This window comes from Anopheles aquasalis, chromosome 3 (genome assembly GCF_943734665.1).
Source record: "Anopheles aquasalis chromosome 3, idAnoAquaMG_Q_19, whole genome shotgun sequence".
In the NCBI taxonomy this organism is placed as follows: Eukaryota; Metazoa; Arthropoda; class Insecta; order Diptera; family Culicidae; genus Anopheles; species Anopheles aquasalis.
The window spans coordinates 13,600,001-13,620,000 of record NC_064878.1 but is presented as its reverse complement, the minus strand read 5'-3'; the positions used below and the strand labels follow the sequence as shown (position 1 = coordinate 13,620,000).

Below are 20,000 nucleotides of genomic sequence, written 5' to 3'. Positions count from 1 at the left end.
GCATGCATCGTGTAAGTGTATGTGCGTACGTGTGTACTGCACCAGCGCTGATAATCAAGCGTACATACTGATAGCGAGGGCGAGCGTTGTTCGTCGCAGTGAATGTCAAACGCACGGAGAAGGCCGTTGCCTTGTAGGTCTCTCCAGCTAGACGCTAGAATTGTGCCAACCTGTAAATCGTGAAGAATCCCAGTGCCATTCGTGTCCTCCGTTCTCCGTTTGTCCGGTTCCGGTGGACCGATCGAGAGCAGCGCCATGGAAGGCATTCTGGTGTTTGACCAAACGAACGATCTCATCTACCACAACTTCAATGAGGCGATGCGAGAAAAGATGCACAAGCAGGCGCTGGATTTGGGTCTGCTGGAGGAGGAAACGGTGGTGAGTGGATGCGTTGCGTTGCGATGGGCCACGATGAGCTAAAAGGGATTCGTTTCATTCCAGTGTCCCACGCAGGATCTCAACTCGAACGTCCTGATACAGATCTTCAGCCCGTTGCTGGCCTCGCAGCGGATCATGATGTGCCAGTTCGATAATGCGTACACCTCCATCCAGATGGAGAACAATCTCAACGTTGTCTTCGATGAGGTAAGCACCAGTAGGCCTTGTGGAAGCCCTACAAGTGCTCCGTGTACCGTCGGCAGCGTGTTTGGCGCGCTGGCGACACTTTCCGGTGTTTGAAGCGACCGCCCTTTTGGCACTGTTATTAAGGCAAATTAGGTTAACGCGTTTTGTTAAACCGGACAAAGGCGGACATCAGCGAAATTTGAGAACTTCCTCTCGAATGTACATTCCAACAGTACATTGCACATTCTTGATGATTCACTTTAATTTACCCAACGTTTATGCTTTAATGTTCTTAAAATATTCCACTAGCAGTAGTAGTACAACAACCTACAGTTTGTTTCTAGTAGTACTAATGCTCCGTAAAACTCCTTTTGTTTCAGTTTTTAGGTTATGTGTTCCTGGAGATCAGTACGAAGGAAATCGATCTCATCAAGCGCGAACTGGGGGCGTTCATAGCTTTCATCAAGTACATCTGTGGACCGAACATCTTCATGTAGGTGTTGCTTCTCTCGCCAGGAGAATGTTATCTCACAGTTCGGTATCTTTGTAGCATAAAAAATGACGCCAACAAGAGCGCCACCTTGACCGAGCTGATCGATACGTACCGCGAGCTGTATGCCACCAACCAGGGTATCCTGATGGAGGCAATCGAACAGATGCTGGTAAACGTGGACGTAAAAAGCACGGTGGTGGCGTCCCTGCAGGCCGCGACCGATCGTCTCAAGCAGGACCCTCACTCCCAGCGTAGCCACTCGATCCTGTTCGTCGGAAGCAAGTTTCTGGCGCTTTACAGTAGCAGGCAGGCCCAGGAACTGGCCGCCGTTGATCTACTGTTTCTTAATCTGCTCTGCCAATCCGTCAACAGTCGTCCACAGAGACGTCGTATCGAATCCCAGATCGTTTTCCTTCAGGGCAGCATCCATCAGTCGCATGCCGGCTGTGTACCGCACATTGTCCACGTTGTACAGCTGTTTGAGCACGTTTCGCTCGTGCTGCTGATCGAGCATGCCCATACGGCCCTCGCTAGCCACCTGTACGATGTTTACTTTGCGCTGCACAAGCTACAGAACCTACAGCTGCAGTTCGATCTGGACAATCTGCGGGGAGGATTTGATGCGCTCGATACGTTCGTTAAGCATACGAGTGAGGCACTGCGAAAGGTGAAATCGAACGTCGTCGAAGTGGATGAAGCGACGCGTAGTTTTACGAGCAAGTGGGAAAATCTGCGGCGAAAGTACACGGACTACTTCCGGACGTCCGACAATGGGTTGATCGTGAAGATCGACTCCAATATGCCACTGTTCGTGGAGTCAGTGAAGGAGCTGTTCCGGTTGCTGTGTGCCAGCTGCCCGACGCTCGAGCATGGACTGCAGCGCGTCACTGGTATCGCGGATATGGCCGAGGATAGCCTGAGCGAAGTGTTCCATCTGCTGCAAACCAAAACGCATCGCAACTTTACCATGGGATCATATCCTTTTCAAAACAGAAGCACTCTTTTTATTTCATTTTGATATTTTATGATGAAATGTCGTTCTCCTTCACTCGAGTTTGTGATTTCTTTGCCAGCACGTATATGGAAGAGTTCCCGGGGATGGTCCACTTTATGCATATCGACCGGTACAATGGAAGGATCGTGTCACCATCGCTTGACGTACAGGATCCGTCCGACATACTGAAGCAGAGGGTAAGCAGCAGTGTCTATGCAAAACGACCATTTTATTTGATTTTAGTTGACGTAAATCCCTTTCCAACGGCAGTTGCTGGTGGTTTGGGAACCACTGTCCTTCACGTTGACCTAATTGTTGCAATCATTGTCTTTGGAGGCACCTTGCCCCCGCGGTATTTCATCTCGCTGGCTACCTCTCCCTCTCGATGGTCACTGCTTGTTCAACGCTTATCACAGGGCAAGTGACGCATGTCCTAAGCCATCGCTTGATGGCCACTTAAGTGTTTCATTTTTCCCATTCAATCTTGCCTTCATCCGGTTCTTATCTCTGTCGCTCCGGTCCGGTCAGACAAAAAGGCTTACAGTATTCCTAAAAAAAGAAACTAATGTTCCACTCGCACTCGGCTTCTTCTTTGCAGGTTTGGTCAATGGTAGACTTTGCACGGACCTATCTGGACAAGGGGTACATGTCGATGATCTGGAAGGACGTCACGTTCAGCTACGCGTACTTTCTCTGGTTCGAGGACGAGCACGGTACGGCGCTGAAACCGAACGAACCACCGAACCATCACGGTGCGCCCGGTTTGCCAGCCACCAAACCGTCACTGATGGCGGGCATCTTGGCCGGTGATTACTACCAGTAGGTTGTCTGAGGGGAAGATTGTGCTGCTGGCGTATGAATCAGTCGTCTTCCTTTATCTCATTTTTTTTTCATCCAGTCGGCTGATAGAGACATGCTTTCCCCGGAGCTCATCGGGTAAGATCCGGTGTTACGAACTGTTTCTGGTGCATCTTGGGCTCGTGACGTCGACGATCGTGCTGGAGCACTGCCGCCGGTTAGCCGTTACCATTACCGATCTAACCGGGTGCATCGGGAATCCGATTGATCTGCTCTAAAACAGCCACCACCTTCATCAACATCAACACCACCTTCTACCCACTAGTCGCCACTCTGGTTTCTTATTGTCGATAGCTAGCGTAGTAGTAGCAGTAGTAGTAGTCTTCGTCGTTGTGATATGACCCTTTTCGTTTGCGTAATCATTCGCCCCATCATGGTGTGGTCGTCTTCGGCAAACATCGTACATTAGATCACCACCGAATCATCGTCTCCGCGGCCAGCGGCCATACACTCAACTAACTATCTCACATATAAACATTCCTTATCGTGACCAGGGCACAATGCCGTAGGTTCTTAGTTCGTTTACTAGTAGTGACTAGTAGTCATTTGCCTAGTAAAAATCAAATACACCGAATTCATGTTGTATACTAACAATGGTGGCACGATCTTTCCGATAACAGTTGAAAGAACATCTCGTTTGGACTACGGTGGTGGTTCGATCTACAATCTAGTCCCAGCGTATCGAAAAACATTTCTTGTCGAGGAGAGCCCCAAGGTGAAATGTGAGAAATAATAGACGGCGACACCGTGGCCGCTGGTGTCATGCTCACGCAATAGATTTACTGCGGCCGGCGCTTAATGGAGGGGTTGATTAGCGTTGATAAGCCCTAATTGCGAACCACCGCCACTCATTGCACTCACGCTGCGCCCCCGATGCAGTGTGACACACAGTATATCGATGCTGTGGCCGCCGCATCGCCATTGAAGGCCATTCGAAAGACGTCCTCGCGAATGACATCTCCCCTCCCGCCCGCAAGCTGGTCTGCCTCGCTCTCCCTCGCTCTGCGTTTTGTTATTTCAGGGCGCGACGCGATGTCGGAGTTGCAGATAATTATAATAAACATTATTGAGAGTGATGAGACGATGTGCGCCTGATCCTGGTGCCCGCTCGCCGACACAGCGAACGTACACAGCTTCCGCCCGTGGCGTGACACGTGCGTGCAGTGCGAGCGTGTCAGCGGGAGGCACGTGTGCGTCGAGGTAGTAGTTTCGATGATAAGATGTCACTGATAGTGGGTCAGCTGGTGCCGTTGCCATTTGTTAGTATTGACTAAACCTTTCTAACCTTCGCTGTTATAATTTGTTGCAAACACGCCTATCGAAGAAACGGTTTTTTATGTTTCAATTTTAAACCTTTCAATCATCTATATAATACTAATTTAATTTTAAATCAATAAGCATAAATATTTTATTTCGTCATCTGTTTGTCGTTAAGATATAAAAAAGAGATGAATTTGGTTTCATCGAGCCAAACCCTGCATTGCATCATGCGTCCTGACCCGTTCTCTGATGCAATCCTGGACGGAATGGATGCGATTTACCGTTCCTATCGAAACCAAAAGATTGCACAACATTATTCATCGTTTGACTAATGCAACTTCTTATTCCAAAAGCTCACTAGTCAGACAGACCAAAAAGTGTATCACAGAGTAACATGAGTTGCAACAAACTGACGACAATGATGGCAAGTGTGCCTCCCAAGCAGAACCGCCACCAATTGGCCTGTGCTGTACGTGAGCACTTACTGCTAGTGGTTCGTTACCGGAACGCCATCTTCGTCACCATCACCGTGAACCTACTACACACTAACCCGTGTTCGCCCATGTTCGGTTTGCTTTTCGCGATCGCTTTCTTTGGGGCATCATCGCATCGTGGGCCAAACTAAAAGCGCACGAGCCGTAGGCCAATCAGTCAGATCCGTTAGTCGCTAAGTCGATCGTCATTCGTGGTACAGTGATCGCGTGCGCGTTTCCCTCGAAGCAATCTCCAATCGCACCTCGCCTGAAGGTCAGTGTGGAATTGGGTGGAAAAAAAGGGTGTGTGTTTTTATGGTGGTGGCCTCTGCAACTCCGTGGTCCGGTGCGTGGAAATCCCCATACTGATCTGCTTCTCTCACTGGCCGCGCTTGATCGCTTCGACGACGACGACGACGACGAAAGGTTTGCTCTGAGGTGCGTGATTGTGTAATAAGCCCTGAAAAAGTGGAGGTTTTCTATTTTCCACGTCCCCTCCCAGTGTGCCCGCGGTTTTCGGGTTAGTTAGTAACCTTCGGTCGCGTGAGTTCAGTGGTGTGGCGTGTGTCTCTGTGTCTATGCTGCATTGATACGTTGTATCGATAGCCGCTGATAGGTGCCCGAAAGTGTGATATCGATTGATCGCGTCCGGAAGCACGGTACGCACTGGGGAGAGTGAAAGTTTTTGGGTTGGAAAAACTAGAACCAGAACAACCGGTCGGTGGTCCCCCCCGCGTTAGAAAGTGGCCAACCGTTTGGTTGGTTGGTTTATGTAACCGTTACGCCGATCATCCGTACCGTGCCTTGCACTTGAAAACCTGCTGTCTGCTGCCTGCTGCTGCTGCTCGTCCCGTTGACGATCGACATTCTGCGAACTCGTCGGCCACCCCGAAGTGACCCTTCTCGATCGTGCAATCTACTATCCGCTCGTGCTGTTGTGTGTGTTGTTGAGCTACAGAGCAACAACAACAAAAAAAAGGCTCAAAGGGCTTGAGCGTAGTTCGATTGCTAGTGTGATCGATCGTTACTAGTGGTGTGCGCATTGTGGGTGTTGAGTCGCTCGTTTCGTTCGTTCGTTTCGAAAGGAGGGTGGGTTTTCTGGTCAAAAATAGTCAAGGGCTGGTTGCTTAAGGAGCAATACCGTGTTCGTGTGTGTTTCGGTGTTGATTTTCTAATGGTGTTTGAGTGAAAGTCGACAAGCGGCTTACATAAGTGTGCGACTCTCAAGGTAAAGACCGCCATTTCAAGGGTCACCGATACGCGACCGCAGCCTGACTGACTGATTGACCTCCAACTCTTCGTGCAACTCAGTGCAAGTCCAGCGCCAGAAATCGAAATGGTCGTCCTCGAGGAGGTAAGTGTCTTAAGCAAGATCCTTCCAGCAGGGTTTCATTTAGCAGGGCTGTAGTATACACGAGATCGAGGGTGTGTCGCTATCTATTTCGGTCGACTCCGGGGAACCACTGGATGCAAACTCTTATCAGGCGTGTCATAAAGGTGTGGTGGTGGTGGTGGTGGTGGTAATAAGCGTCAGGGATCATGTTTATTGCATCGATTTCGATTCCTAATGGGCCCCTTCACGCGATTGACGGGGTGACTGATAAGGGGGAGACCCGGAGAAACACACCTTCCGACGCCATTTATATCTAAAGCACCGCTCTGGCGGAAGTGATAACGGGGGCAGGTGTTTTATGGAAGGTACTACGACGTGCGGATTTTTTTTCTTGTTTTTCGCAAAACATTTATGGACCACCGGTACAAACTTCAAACAAAATCCAGGCCCTGGCAGTGATCTTCCTCCAGCATAAATATGAGGCCAATAGAATTTCGTCTTATCTATCTTTCCAGCAAAGTGCTCCTAAACTCAGAGCGTAGTAAAAGCGCAACAATTAAGTCATTAGAAAACTGTTGTCATTTAAGAGACATAAAGCTATCTGTCAGCAGGTTCTTATTTGTTCCGTGAGTTCCCACAGACAACAAAAGCCATCCTTCAGAAAAGTGGTTCCTTATCAGAAGACATTTTTGCCGTGGGGGGTTGCAATTGCATTATCAGCGATGAAACGAATGAATTGAAGGTGCGAACAAGGGGATCTAGAATGTGCGAATTGTGTGAATAACAGTAAATATTTTATGGAATACCAATAAATGTTGTATAGAAGGGTACTTTGGGATTTTTGTTGCGGGCTCGTTGGAGAAGTTATTCCTTTTCTTTTTTTTTCCTGATCTGTCCTTCATTGCAGATCCAGAATGATCTTCTTCTAGATGGCGTGCATCTTAGTAGCTCATGTCTTGGTTGTTTTTGATGGATATACTTTTATCATAGTAACCTTTGAACGAAAAATACAAGTCTTTGCGGATAGGTAATTCCGATGTGACTGTCCACTCGAGAGGTCGTTATTACTGATTCGAAAAATCCCTGGATCATCCCCACACGGTGAATCCCCCCCAGCCATTATAGGGCATGGTTCAACGATCTCACGTCGCGGTAAATCCCCTCCAAAGTACATGTACGGTACTTTACGCTACGTCTGCTGCTTGTGCTGCTATTGTTCACAGTATATCGTGCTGCTTCGGGGCCTTGCAACAAGCTGATGCAATTTTGCAATACTTTCAAGCATAGCGACGACGTACAGGGTGAGAAACCGGAAACACCAGACATTCCACCCTCCCCTGACTGGCTGGCTGGCAGAGTGGCATCGAGAGCAACGTCCAAAAGTAAGAGAAAATCTTCTCAAATCCAACGACGGATTGCGAGAGATGATCTGATGGCCAGAAAAGCGAGCAAGGTGGAATGTTGAATGAAACAGAAAATGAAATCAAAAGTGGCTGACCACACCACATCTCCCGCCTGCGTGGAAGGGGTAGTGAGTTTACCCCTTCCGAATCCGTGACGTCAGCGGTGCCAGTCGTTGGAGGTGTGTCATGCGCCTGAGCCGTCGTCGCCGTCGCCGTCACCGGGCTTGCATGTATGTGTGCGTTCCAGTCCATTCTATGTTAGTTTCTAACTGGCCTAACTTTCTAATTCTCTACCCCACACTTGCGGTGTGTGGACTGGAATGTTCTTGGCATCCAGGACCACCCTTAATGCCTTTTGGTCCATTCCCTTGGTCCACTGCACGCACACTGGAACGCAGCAGGCGCAACACCCGGTTGCCAGGGTGGTTTTTGGGGGTTACAGATTATTAGCAAGGAGCCCCTTAAGTAGGCGACGGTGACGATGGTTTTTTCTGATGCCATTTCTCATGATTGCAAATCCAAAACCCTATGTTGAATGCTGGCGTGCATGGCGTACACGTGCACGGTGGCGCCTTGGTCCATTCACTGTCCGCACACGCTTCGCACACGCATACAACTTATGTTTCTCTCGTCTCGGGATTGGTTCCAGCTCCAACTTTGACTGATTTTATTCATTCAAAAATGTACATTTATGCTGTTCAATCGATGCTTGAAACGTTTAGCAACTTTAGCACACCACGGATGCAGCTTCCCTGATGTTGATGCTGCTGGTCGGTCGCGCACATTTCTCGCCCCAAACCAGGGCACTTTTGGTAAGGGATTTGTCAATGGGTTACTGCGCGTGCATGGCAATGTTGCCGTGTGTTGGTATACAATCGCTCATCACTATGGCGGCACAACTCACACCGAGAGCAGCGCGTGCGAACAAACGATGAGAGAGGGCTGTTTCAGAGAATATGGAGAGATTGCGCTGCTTGCTAGGAGGTACGGCAGTGGCCAAGGTGACCTTACGCTCTCTGCTGCTGCTGCTGATGTTGCTGTTGCTGGACAAATTTTCCTCGCACGGTTCGGGCCACGGACTGGGCTGACAAACCCCGGTGTACCGTCGACGGTGACACGCACTGCCAGTCGCGTGTTGTTTGTGGCGTACGCGTTTTCCTTCTCCTCCAGTGTGTTGTTTCGTGCGTTCGTTCATTCGTTGGGATCTTTTCTGATCTTCTCCACCCCAGCACATCGTGTGTTGTTGTTGTTGGGTGTCAACAGTATGTAGCGATAGCGAGCGAGTAATTCGGTTTGGCGTGTGTATTTATTGTGTTGTGGGTCGAGTGTTTCCGGTGGCCACCGAGAGCGCGGATGTCGTAATCGGAACGGTCTTCCAGGATCGACAGTCCCGTTCTTTGGACACTTTCGGTGCGGTTTTCTGTCGTGACCATCGTCGTCACTCCATGCTATCGCTCGTTACGTCAACGCGGCCGTACTGAGAGCTTGTGTCGATGGATGCCTGTGTCTTGGATAGAAGGGGGAGGGGGCATGTGGCATATCACTCGTACTGGACAGCATCCCCCCGCGATCATGATGATGATGATGATGATGATGATGACGGTGATGGTATGGTGGAAACACTACGCGATCACTTTCCATCGCGTGCCAGTCCCCACCCCCACATTGCGTTATGCGTGGCGCGGTGGCGCACGCGGTGAAGGGTGCCGCCGCCGTTTTCCGTTCAAACGTGTGCCTGTGTTTGTGTGTCTCAATTCATTTTCCGGCGAGACCGTGGCCAAAGTCCTTTCCTTCTTTCTTGTTGCATTATGCGATGCCTTTTATCGGGAGGGGCGGGGGAATCATATCTCTGGTTCTGCCGCACAAATGCCACGAAACAATCGGGGAGTCGATTGCACAATCACTCATCACCACCACCGCCTTCTTGCTCTTTCATTGTTGCAGCAGCAGCAGCAGCATCTAGTAGTCAGGTTTGGTTCCGAAAGTTCGTCGTCGTCGTCCTGCTGATCCCACCTACGTACGATCCAGTGCAAAAAGTGGGGTAGTTTTGTGTCTGTGACCGTGTGAGTGTAATTCGTGGGTTTTTTTGTTGTGTGAGCAGCGAGGAAAAAAACGCCATCCAGGGCCGGTTGCAAGCAAGGAAGAAGAAAAGCCCCAAGTCATCGCCAGCTCCTAGTACTTAGTACACCACGCCAACTGCGTCTACCGTCAACGACGAACGACCACAGACCCGGTGGTTCAGTGAAAGCCCAACAGAGAGAGAGAGAGAACGGGAACGAGAACGAGAGAGAGAGAGACAGAGCCATGGATCTGGTGAAACCATTCATGGGACTGCACGTGGACCGTGTCAGTAAAGAAGTAAGTATACGCGGATCTCAGTGTGCCACGCACTGTTCCGAGCATGACAGATGTCTAGTTGTCAGCACCGCTCCCCTTTTCCTCCCCCCTATAGCCTACTTGTTAGTGATGAGAAAAATCTTGCGTTTATTTTTGAGGGCAAGGACGATCCAGGTAGGCAGCAGGCGTAGTAGGCATGCCTGTAGGTGAAGAATAGTACAGCGGATGAACACCACCTCCAACGACTCCGTTGGTCACGGTGGTGAGAAAGTGAAATTCCGTTTTTCCTCACCAAATGTCATTCGGTGGGGGGGAAAACTGGAAAAAAAAATCGAAAAAAGAAAAACAAATCGCTCTGAGGAGGAGTTGATTAGACAAACTTCTACTTTTGGTAGCCCTTGGGTGCGTTAGGTTATGGGGAACATTCGTCCTGCCTCGCTGAACCCCCTCTTCCCGAGTAATTACGACTTCGGTAGTGAAAGGGCCCCGTGATGGTGCATACGTCACGCGCGTGGCGTCACTGACCTTGGGAGGTTTCACTGAAGGTCCTTGCAGGGAGGGCGTCTGTGTTGGTTCACGACTTTTGCTTCCTTTTGATTGGTATTTTTCGTCCTCTTCTTCAGAGACAAAAGGACGACGAACGATTACATCAGAAAGGTAGCTGCTGATGCGTTGGAAGAAACAATTGCCTCACCTGCGCTTGTCTGGAGAGCCACCTTGTGCTCCATTTCGGTACCCATTACGTCGGAGAATCGTGGGTTTAATCGTAATCTAATAATGGGATATTAGAGCCCCAAAAACACATCCAACGATCTGTCAGACGACGAAATTGGATTACATCATCCTGATGAATGTGTTTTTACGAGATTTTTTTCGGTGAAGCGAGCCTTTGAACCTGCCCGGAACAATGACCCTGAGCGACGTGCTGTATTCTCGGGTAAGATTCTTTCTGGAACAATCAAATATTCTGTTCAAACTGGTTTCAACGTGTAGATAGCTTGGGAAGCTGGTTCTTAGCGCCACAGTTACATCGTGGCAACAGCTTCAGGAGGTGCCGCGCCTAACCGTTCGGTGCAACTCGCAACCACTTGATAAGCTTGTGACCGCTTTGGGTCACATCGCAAGGTTCGCGTCTGAAAAGAGGCGCAAAATTTGTCCAACAGACGGTGCCTTTATCTCCTACTTTCTACCACACAGCCCCTCGGTTTCTCTCTCTCCTGTCCCCTTCGCTTGCTGTCTCCATCTCTGTCAATGAGGTTGACCTTCTGGTCCGATCGGAGGCAATTCGAATTTCGTACATCCCCTCTACTCCGCCCCAAAAACCGGCTTGAGGCGGATTTTAGCCTCTCGCAGCAGGGTAGCCGGCTCCATTGTTGCCTAATAAATTGTAAACGCGCCATGCTGCGCCTCTCGAGGTGGTGCCGGTGGGTGATCCGGAAAGTTACTTCGGAACAAGCAAAGAAATTTTGTATTTTTTATTTTGAAAACTTTTGTCTATCTTTCGAAACACTTGCTCTGTGTGACATTGACAAAGGTAATGTCATAGTCCACTAGTTCTCTGACCTGTGCACGCGAAGGACGACGCCGTTCGTTTGGATCCACGGAAGTGGGTCCGTTTCCGGAATGAAACTTTATCACGACAAAAGTTGGATGACGTGATGCCAGGGGGGTGAAGGGAGGGAGCCCCTTAATGAGAAGCTGCCGGAACCTGTTCTAGCGAGCCCCCTTCGCAGGCTGACCGGTAAACCGGCCGCCACCGACTACCTTCTGAAACTCGATGTCCTTGAGGAGAGGGTAGTAGTAGCAGTAGGCGCAGAAGCAGTAGTAGCAGCGCTGAACTGTTGCGAAGTGGGTGTGTATCGGTGTTGACGGTTCACTGTTGATCGTTCGCACTCGATCTGGCGACAATCGATTACGATTGCGTGAAGCGTGGATGAAAATGGAGTGCTAAATACATTTTAACCGATCACGAAACATGCGTGATCTATTGATGGTTGGTTTTACTTATGAAATTGCTTCTTATCACGCAGCTTTAATGATAAAAATGAACTAAATTAAGAGGCAATTAGAGTTGTTTAGACAAAGGTGGATATACTGTTGAGTTAGCTGTTCTCGATCAGATCATGAAACTCAAACTCGAAAGTAGTTCTGTGGGAGACCGGTCAAAGTCCACTGCTTCAGCAAATTTGGATTTTATTTTTGTTTTTTTTTTCTGCTGAGGGATTGAACCATGATCGTAGTGATAGAATTCGTAACCTGTCGCGTTGTCTTCTCGACCACACGCAAGCAAAAGGTGGTGGCTTCTGTAATGTTTTACCAAAAAACAACGTTAATTTTTTTTCGTTTTTTGCCAAGAAACCATCCAACTTTATTCTTTCAAATGAATTGCATATTAAACTATAACTTTCGAAGAATATTTAGTTCTATTTTGGGGAAGATTTTATTAAAAACTTCACCCATGGCATCAAATTTAGAAAGGCGTTTCTTCGAAAAGGTACTTTTTCCGGTGCCCATCATAGCTGCGTGATCGGTCATCAGAAAAATACAAATCGATACGCGTTTGAAAGATTATAAGTTTATCCATGTAGCCCTTGTCGAGTTTTTGTTGAATTTCCTATTTTTCGATTTTTGACAGATTTTTGAAGTTGAAAAAGTGATACTTTTTGTAATTTTGCCTAAAATCACGATTTTTAAAGATTTGTTTAAAAAAAGTATCAACAATTTTAATGAAATCTTGACGCTGATTGAATGATTGCTGATGGGCACCTATTAGCAAGTTGGCCCAAGTGAATGTCACTTAGAAATGAGCAAATAACTCACCTTTTCCCGGGACGTTTCTTCCGATTCACGTCACACGGTACATGGATTTCGTCATACTTGATCACAATGCAATGCTCACAATCAAAGATAAGTCGTAGCAATCCTTTGCGCCACATAAGTTTGTTGCCTAAGCACATTTTTTTGTTGTTGTTGTTGCAAATATTGTGGTGGTGCAGTCGGGCGCGACACTGGTGATTAATGACACCGAACCCCCCCGAGCCGATGAACGGAACTGGGTGAACGGCGGTGATGATGACGAGGCCACAGAATTGGCGTGATGATGCAGTTTTGCCATTCGCATATTCCGCGTGTGTGGAAGGGCTCGCCTACTGTGTGTGCTGCAACGTGTCACACAGCATGCACACACCACACGGCGACATCACGTTCGCGGTTCACGTTTCGCGGTTTTTCAATGCCATGGAGAACGTGCGTCAGATCGCGTTCGTCTGCGTTACTGGACGGTGACACCACCAGCCACCGGTTCGGACTTCCTATCTCTCCGACAACATTTCCGTTCTCCCCTTTCGAGTTTCGATGATTGACTTCCGGATGGACTGAGAGCCTCTGAGGGTGAATCGGCGATTGATCGGTTTTTGATTGTTTCGATTTACAATTAATATGATTCACTTTCTCTTCCGAGTGCTACTTATCTGTTAATTATTTTTTTGGAAAGTTGATATCGAAACGGAAAACAACGATAACGCGCCGTGTGTTATCAAGATAATTATTGGATTGCACTCCAGATTCATTAAGAACCATTCTAAATTCCCAGTGTTTTGAAAGTGATCCACAATGAGTGAGCAATAACTACGGCCAGTTGACACCATAGGCGTTGTGTGCTGGCCCGCAGCCGTTTACATTATGATTATAGAAGGCAAATAGGCCCAGCTACACAATGACGGTGTTGTTTCTGTTTTCTACTGGCTGCCCCTTCGTCTAGACAGCGGCACACATATTGATATAATTGATACCCACTGTGTAGGAATTGTCTGTTGTATTTTTCCACTTCCGTTATCAACTGTAAAGTTGTTTAAAAACTGTTTTTGCTAATATTGCGTTTAATGTTTTAAAATCAATTATTTTTAACTATTTCTTGCTCTATCTTATGTTTGCACTTTTTTATTAAATGCTGCATTAATATGAAAACCTATTTTTAAATGTTTTCTATCATTTCTATTCTATATGCTTTTGAACGAGTTTGTATCAATTTATTGCATTTATTGTAATACTGCTCACATTCTTCTTCATTTTTCTTTAATGCTCCTGCTTTCTATTAATTCCTCAATTTTTCTTATGTGGCTTACGCTTCACTGGTGTAAATCCCCATTAGAAGAATGCTCCTCAACTGAAAATGTATTGTTTCTTATTTGATCTTTTCATTATTACTCATTAGAACTCTATAATTTCTGGCGAAGAGATTGGGTGGTCCGTGAATAGGCAACAAAGGAAAAACTCACAAGCACAATGCTACGACAGATGTTTTGTGTGCCGTCCCGGATCTTAATGACGTTCGTCATCTCGTGACGCATTGACAGATAGCAGCAGCCAGCACCCACGCCCGATTATCGTTCTACGTCAAACGTCCATCCCTTCGAGATGGTAAACAACCAACGCGGTTGCACCCTGAACGGGATGACCACCAAAACATGAGGGGCACGGCTGTGTACAGCATTTATTTTATTTTTTTTTTCATTTTTCACTCCGTTTCCGTGGAATTTAGCTATTTTTAATCTCTGAAAACATCGATCGACAGACTCTGTGGTGCACTTGAATCGCTTCTCAACCGAGAGAGCGAGAGAAGGAGCAAGGAGGAAACGTAAGGAAGGAGTGCCTTTCCTTCGACTCCGTGCGCGCACTGATCATCAACGGCCAGTACCAGACACCGCGGTGTCTGTGTATGTGGGGGGCTCGTCTCTCGATTCGATTCAATGCATTTTGGCATCTTGGTTTCTGATGCTGCGCCATTGGCCCACACGAGATGCTACGCCGTCGGTAGGGTCGGTGGGTTTGGAATGCCGTTTGGCCGGTCACTTGACAGCCAACCGGGGCCAGCCACAAGTACCGCTAGGCCGGTTGGCGTGGGCGCATAGTACACGATCGTCTGATCGTCGGATCCGTTGGAATGCCAAAGGAGCAACAGCAGAGCGAGAGCGAGTACAGATTACCAGAATTTAAACAGCAAGCCCGTTTTCCAATCGCCTTTCCTTAGAGCAGAGTGCGCCTTATCTTTTGCATCGACGTGGTGACGCCTTGATTGGGGATTGGGATGCCCTTGTCTCAGTGTTCAGTCGCGGTGCGGACCCGTGTTTCGTCGAGTTGTTTCTGTGGCTGTTTTTAGATAGCCGCGACGCTCGCTCGAACTCATGCGACACGAACGGTCGATCGGTCGGTCATTTCCCCGTTGAACGCGGCCGTACGGTGTGTGGTTCAATGTTACATTTTGTCCCCTCCGTCCACCCGCTCGCTCGCTCGCTTTTCTGGTTTGTCCTTATCCGAAAACGCACAAATACAGTTGGATTAACGCGCGTGATCTACAGTCAGCTTCGAACAATAGAAGTCTTGTAGAGATTGTTAATCGAGTTTTACATTTCATCGAACGATTATTTCATCTTGCCTGAAATCCTGGCCGCCTGGCTGATCATCAAATGGAAATTCTAAACATCTCGACAAGTTCTGAATCATCTGGCGAGCGAATCGATAGCTAGACCGCATCCAGTTGCTTCTGCGTGCGAGGCACTGTACTGTCCCCTGCCGCAGCAATGGCGGAGCAATTCAATTCGCGCTCTCCTCATGTCCCACTCCTCCGCCCTGTCGGCTTGGCGGCAAAAGCCACTCGCATTTTGATATCGAACACACTGTGGCTAGCCCATTACCATTCTCCCCTCCACCGTTGCCAATGGCCGATCCGGCCCCAGCCCCAGCCTCGGCCACAGTCGTGTTGGTGAGTGTCTACTGTCGTCTACTGTCGCAAGACGAGACACGCACTTCTCGCTGTGCCGATTGCGCGCGTCTTTGGGCAGTATCCAGCCGGCGGTGCGTTCGTGCGGAAGCTTCTCGACTTGGCGTGGCGTGTGTTTCGTCGGTGCCCGGTGTGCCTGAGCTTAGTCCTTTTAACTCGCGCGCAGAGCGAAAGTGTAGACCGGTAGGTGTCCGATCTGTGTCGCGAAGGTTGATCGCAGCAGCCCTCGATTAGGAGTTCGGTGAACGACTTTTCGAGTAGCCTTAGTGTTTTTTTTTTATCGCGGACGAACGCGTCGTGGTCGAAAGAGTTTTGTAGAGTGTCTGATAAAAGTGTTAATTGAAGGATGCCGAGGATCTGAATTAGTGTTGGCGTGGCAAATATTAAGTGAAAGAAGCACCAACTTTTTATCGATGATCGACGCACGTGAAGCACACACAAATACACACAGGACGAGGCAGATGGTTCCAAAAAATGGCAAAAAAAGGCCAACTGTGACTTATAGAAAAGGACCCTTTTTCTAACAACCAACAGCCTCCTAAGTTTTACCATCTAAATGGAAACAAAATGGAGGAATGCTTGGCACGGGAACTCGCGGCCACTATTTATGATAAATTTTGCGTCCCCTTTCAATCTTTTTCGGGCCTCCTTCGGTGGCGACATGATGGTGACCGTGGCGAATTTCGACCGAATTTTAACGAGCAACTTGTTGTTGGCAGCTTCTTAATGGGAGCGTTTCTTTGCGAGCGAAATGAGTTTTCCTTTTAAATCCTCCGCACCATATGGTCGTTCTCCTTCCTAAACATTGTCCTTTCAGCCAGGGAGGAGGGCTCCCCCTGCCCTTCGACACCTGGCCCAACCCAAGATCATGTGACCGGCTATTTTCGGCCATCATTGGTCTCGCGGCATTCGTTCGTGACGACGCACCTTACACGATCAACGAGCGGCGCGATGATGTGTGATTAATGGCGGTCGCGCCATCCCGTTTTTTGTTTGTTTGTTTTTTTTGTTGTTGTGAATGTTATGTTTTTTTTCTCGTTTTGCTCAATTATTATTTCGTTCGTAGTTATAGAAGTAAGTAAGAAAAACGCTTGAAGCTACTTCTTAACCGGACTTTGAACGCTGGCTAAAGGTTATCCGTCCGACGTTGAACTCTCAGCACGTCCGCTGAGGACACGTCCTACGGCGGCCACACGTCACAGTGTCATTGAGCTTGCCCGTGGTTGATTGTGGTTTGTTTTGGGAACAAGAACTGTCTCTGACGCACGATTCCGATCATCGCTAGATCGACACAATGTACCAAAAACCACCACCCCCATAACCAGTGGGTGACAGTGATCGCGATGAGATGACGTGCAACATGAACATTGACATTGGTCGGCGGCACACTCACTATCGCATCGCAGCATTTACTCCCGAAGCGATCTACAACCGCTCTGCCCCGTTTGGTTCTGGTGCCACCGCTCTGCCGTGCTTCATCGGTTACGAACGAAAAAAAAACACCGCACCCTGCCGGGGGTCCTCTTCGCTGTCTCGATTCTAGCTTCTCCGTCACCAATGGCGCCCGATAAGCGTACCCCAACACAGACACACGCGTGTGCTGGTGTTGAGTTTTGGGAAAATGTTTTCCGATCACGCCTCGAACTCGCTGTGGTGGATCGTGGTAGCATTGAGACAGTTGCACGCTGCAAGAAGAGCAGAGAGAACACATAGTAAGCCAGGCGGTACTCTGACAACTCGTACTCGCTGCCAAATCGCAGTCGCCGTGTTCGATCGGATCGGTGATTCGTGTTTTGCGCAGTTACGCGTCGTATTTTCGGGCGATTCGTTCGAGGGATTTGAGGAGCACGGTTCGCCGATCTGATTGTATCGTTTTCACGTTTTCGCTACACGATAGCGCGTTGTTAGCACCTTTCGCCGGCGCACCACCTTGTGCAGTGTGTTCAGCTGGAGAACCGCGAGAACTTTGCAGTGTCTCTGTGTGTATGTGTGTATTTGCACGTGCTCTGGCGTGTATTTGTGTGCGTTTGTTTGTGATAAGGGGAGATCCCCCCCAAAAAAAACCCCTATGCTTGTTTACAGCCACTTGTGTCCCACTAGCACAGACCAACAAAGTCGAAGCAGGCCGAACCGCGCGTGAACGTCACCAGCAGTAAAAAGCCTTTAAAGTGTTTCGAAACCAAACGGCAATATAGTGTCCATCACATCGACACCGGGAAAATAGTGGCCACCGAAACCGGAAAAAAAACGGTCCTGAAAACCGTCAACGATGGGAGTCATCAAGGATAACTTTGGCAAGGTAATGGAGAGTAGCGCGCGCTAAGGAAAGGAGAAAAACACTCAGAATACCGCAACCCTCGGTTACCACATGTTAGAATTCCGCGTTAGTATATGCTCAGCTGCTTCAGCTGCTGCTGCTGCTGCTGCTTGTCGATAGCGTCCAACTTGCAATGACCTTCGCTAACCTTGGCAGCACGGTGAATGAAAAGACGGGGGAACGGTGGGTGGTGTACGAACACCGACAACGCGACCACACCAAATCCAAAGTGCACATCCAAGTGAGCGGCGCACATTTTCCTGCTCAATTTTCTCTCTCTCTCTCTCTCTCTCTCTCTCTCTCTCTCTTTATTTTCCTCTCTCTTAAAATTTAGTAAAAAAAAGTAAACAAAAAAAAAGTGATTCCAAAAGGATGTGTGTGCGGTAGACCACATCGGCACGAGGTTTTCTAGAAGTCTGTGACGGGCACTCGAGACACGAAACCATACTTTCTGGTAGCATCCTGTCGTTGCTTCAAATCTGGTGCCGATCCCGTGTCTGACGTACGCTCGGGCGACGCCTACTGACGCACATGCATGCATGGAGGCGCCTAGTGGATGGGGTACCGATGGAGGCGCCCAGAAAAAAAAACAGGGGAAGAAAGAAAACGGAGGAAAAGCATCCATGTCAGCCGAAACGTCTTCACGTCTTCGATCGCTCGCTCGCTCGCTCGCTCGTGTCTCTGTTCTGTTGTTTTGCACGGTTATGTTGTTTATTTCTGTCCTCGAGAGACACATACACCACACCATAGCACGATACGAGTGAAGAGAAGACATTGCTTGCGACGCGGATGAACTGCGTTTTGTGGTTGCGTTAGGAGGTGGTCCATTCGTGGTCACGCGCTGCGTTAATGGTGCGAAATTAGAGGCGATTCGATCTCGGTCGCCACTGATTGAGAGCTGCCAACGATATCTGGTATCATCGATGGGGTTTCCTCGTTTCCTTTGATTCGACCTAAGTGATGCTGAGTGCATCGATGGGGCTTCTTGCGTTTGGACATCTCCGCATTACACAAAGCTGGAAGTGGATTCAATAAACTCAAACAGCTGATGTACTTTCGTTGCTCAAAATGAGTAAACTTCCTTAAAAACTTGCTCCGCAACGTGACTTTTCGTGGAAGACAGTTGGTGGCATTATAACGGCAACAAACTTCCGGTACTGATTGTTCCGAACTCTGCGATGTTGGCCTCCCGATGCCATGCGAGACGAAGAGCGTAATTGATTTCTAATTATATCCCACCGCTTTAGCGCTGCAAAAGGCAGTTCCCCGAGGACGAGTCATGCCGGCTCGCTGTTGATTGTGATGCTGGTTCACAAGAGGAGGAGGAGGGAGAAGAAATAATGAAAATTGGTTTAACAGCATTGCATTCTGTCTGTCGATGTCGTGCTCTTGTCATTAGCTAAACGGTTCACTTACGAATTCCCTTCGTTTGATGACGTGCGGTCTCTATTTCCTATTTGATGGATGATTCATCGGGATGATTTTCTCATTCGCTTTTCTTAAGAATTTTTATTTAATTTATGTAAATGCTGAACAAATTTTATGGGGTCAAAAAAGTGTGATCAAAGAAGATGTCGATTAATCGATGAAAATATTAATCAACACATTTATAAAAGGCTTTTCTGTACCCTTTTCCTAAGTAGGAAAGTTTTTTGTGGAGTGTAATTTGTTTTTTCAATTATTTTAGTAAAACTATACTGAATACAACGTAACATCAACACGATCGATTATCTGTATTTGTTTAACGTTTTCACATTTCAAACAGTCCAGAAAATTATTTAAGATTTATAAGCTTGTTGATTGTAGCTGCAACTAGCTCGGACAAATTATCAGTCAAGTAAATAGAATTACTTGCATTCCTTTTTGTTTACTGTTTACAGCTGAATGCACAACAAATTCAACGTTGTTGACTCTTTCCTTACAATTTTCATGCCAATGTTATCTCTTACAATTTAATTCATGACCATTACTCTTGGAACTGTGACGAGTTACAGCAGCATAAAAACAGTCGCCCTGGATCGCGATAAGATTAGAGAATTATCTCTATGGAATATTTTCCAATCGTTTACGATGAGATTAAGGAGGGACTTCCGTATTTAATTTTTTTGTGAAATGCCAGAGATTTCATGAAAATTGTTGAAACTTTTTTTTAAACAAATCTGTAAAAATCGTGTTTTTAGGCAAAATGA

The 20,000-nt window shown here is 47.8% G+C and overlaps 2 protein-coding genes across 5 annotated transcripts in view; both read left to right on the top strand.

The window, feature by feature from the left end:
• Positions 1-23: 23 nt before the first annotated feature.
• On the top strand, positions 24-3,503 carry LOC126574272 (Hermansky-Pudlak syndrome 1 protein homolog). Of its 2 annotated transcripts, none has more exons than XM_050234358.1 (7): positions 24-375; positions 442-585; positions 945-1,057; positions 1,115-2,032; positions 2,134-2,248; positions 2,650-2,870; positions 2,950-3,503. In XM_050234358.1, the coding sequence occupies exons 1-7, from the start codon at positions 256-258 to the stop codon at positions 3,125-3,127; spliced, it is 1,809 nt and encodes a 602-aa protein (XP_050090315.1). In that variant the 5' UTR covers positions 24-255; the 3' UTR covers positions 3,128-3,503. The 2 variants fall into 2 exon arrangements, with proteins under 2 accessions (XP_050090315.1, XP_050090314.1); XM_050234357.1 differs by having other exon boundaries at positions 26-378.
• A 1,304-nt stretch (positions 3,504-4,807) lies between these two features.
• Positions 4,808-20,000, top strand: part of LOC126577996 (hexokinase type 2) — a 22,647-nt gene continuing 7,454 nt past the window's right edge. Inside the window, exons 1-2 of one of the 3 annotated variants that reach the window (XM_050240137.1) lie at positions 8,462-8,640; positions 9,323-9,736. In XM_050240137.1, the coding sequence (XP_050096094.1) occupies positions 9,683-9,736 (54 nt within the window). In that variant the 5' untranslated portion in view covers positions 8,462-8,640; positions 9,323-9,682. Of the gene's footprint in view, positions 5,997-8,461; positions 8,641-9,322; positions 9,737-15,547; positions 15,678-17,576; positions 17,794-20,000 lie in introns of those variants that run through there. The other 2 variants (XM_050240138.1, XM_050240141.1) reach the window with 2 other exon arrangements.

Coding starts and splice junctions, on each gene's coding strand:
- LOC126574272 (XM_050234357.1), top strand. CDS start 256: ATGGAAGGCATTCTGGTGTTTGACCAAACGAACGATCTCATCTACCAC. Junction 586..944: donor TCAACGTTGTCTTCGATGAG/GTAAGCACCAGT, acceptor CTTTTGTTTCAG/TTTTTAGGTTATGTGTTCCT. Junction 2,871..2,949: donor TTGGCCGGTGATTACTACCA/GTAGGTTGTCTG, acceptor TTTTTCATCCAG/TCGGCTGATAGAGACATGCT.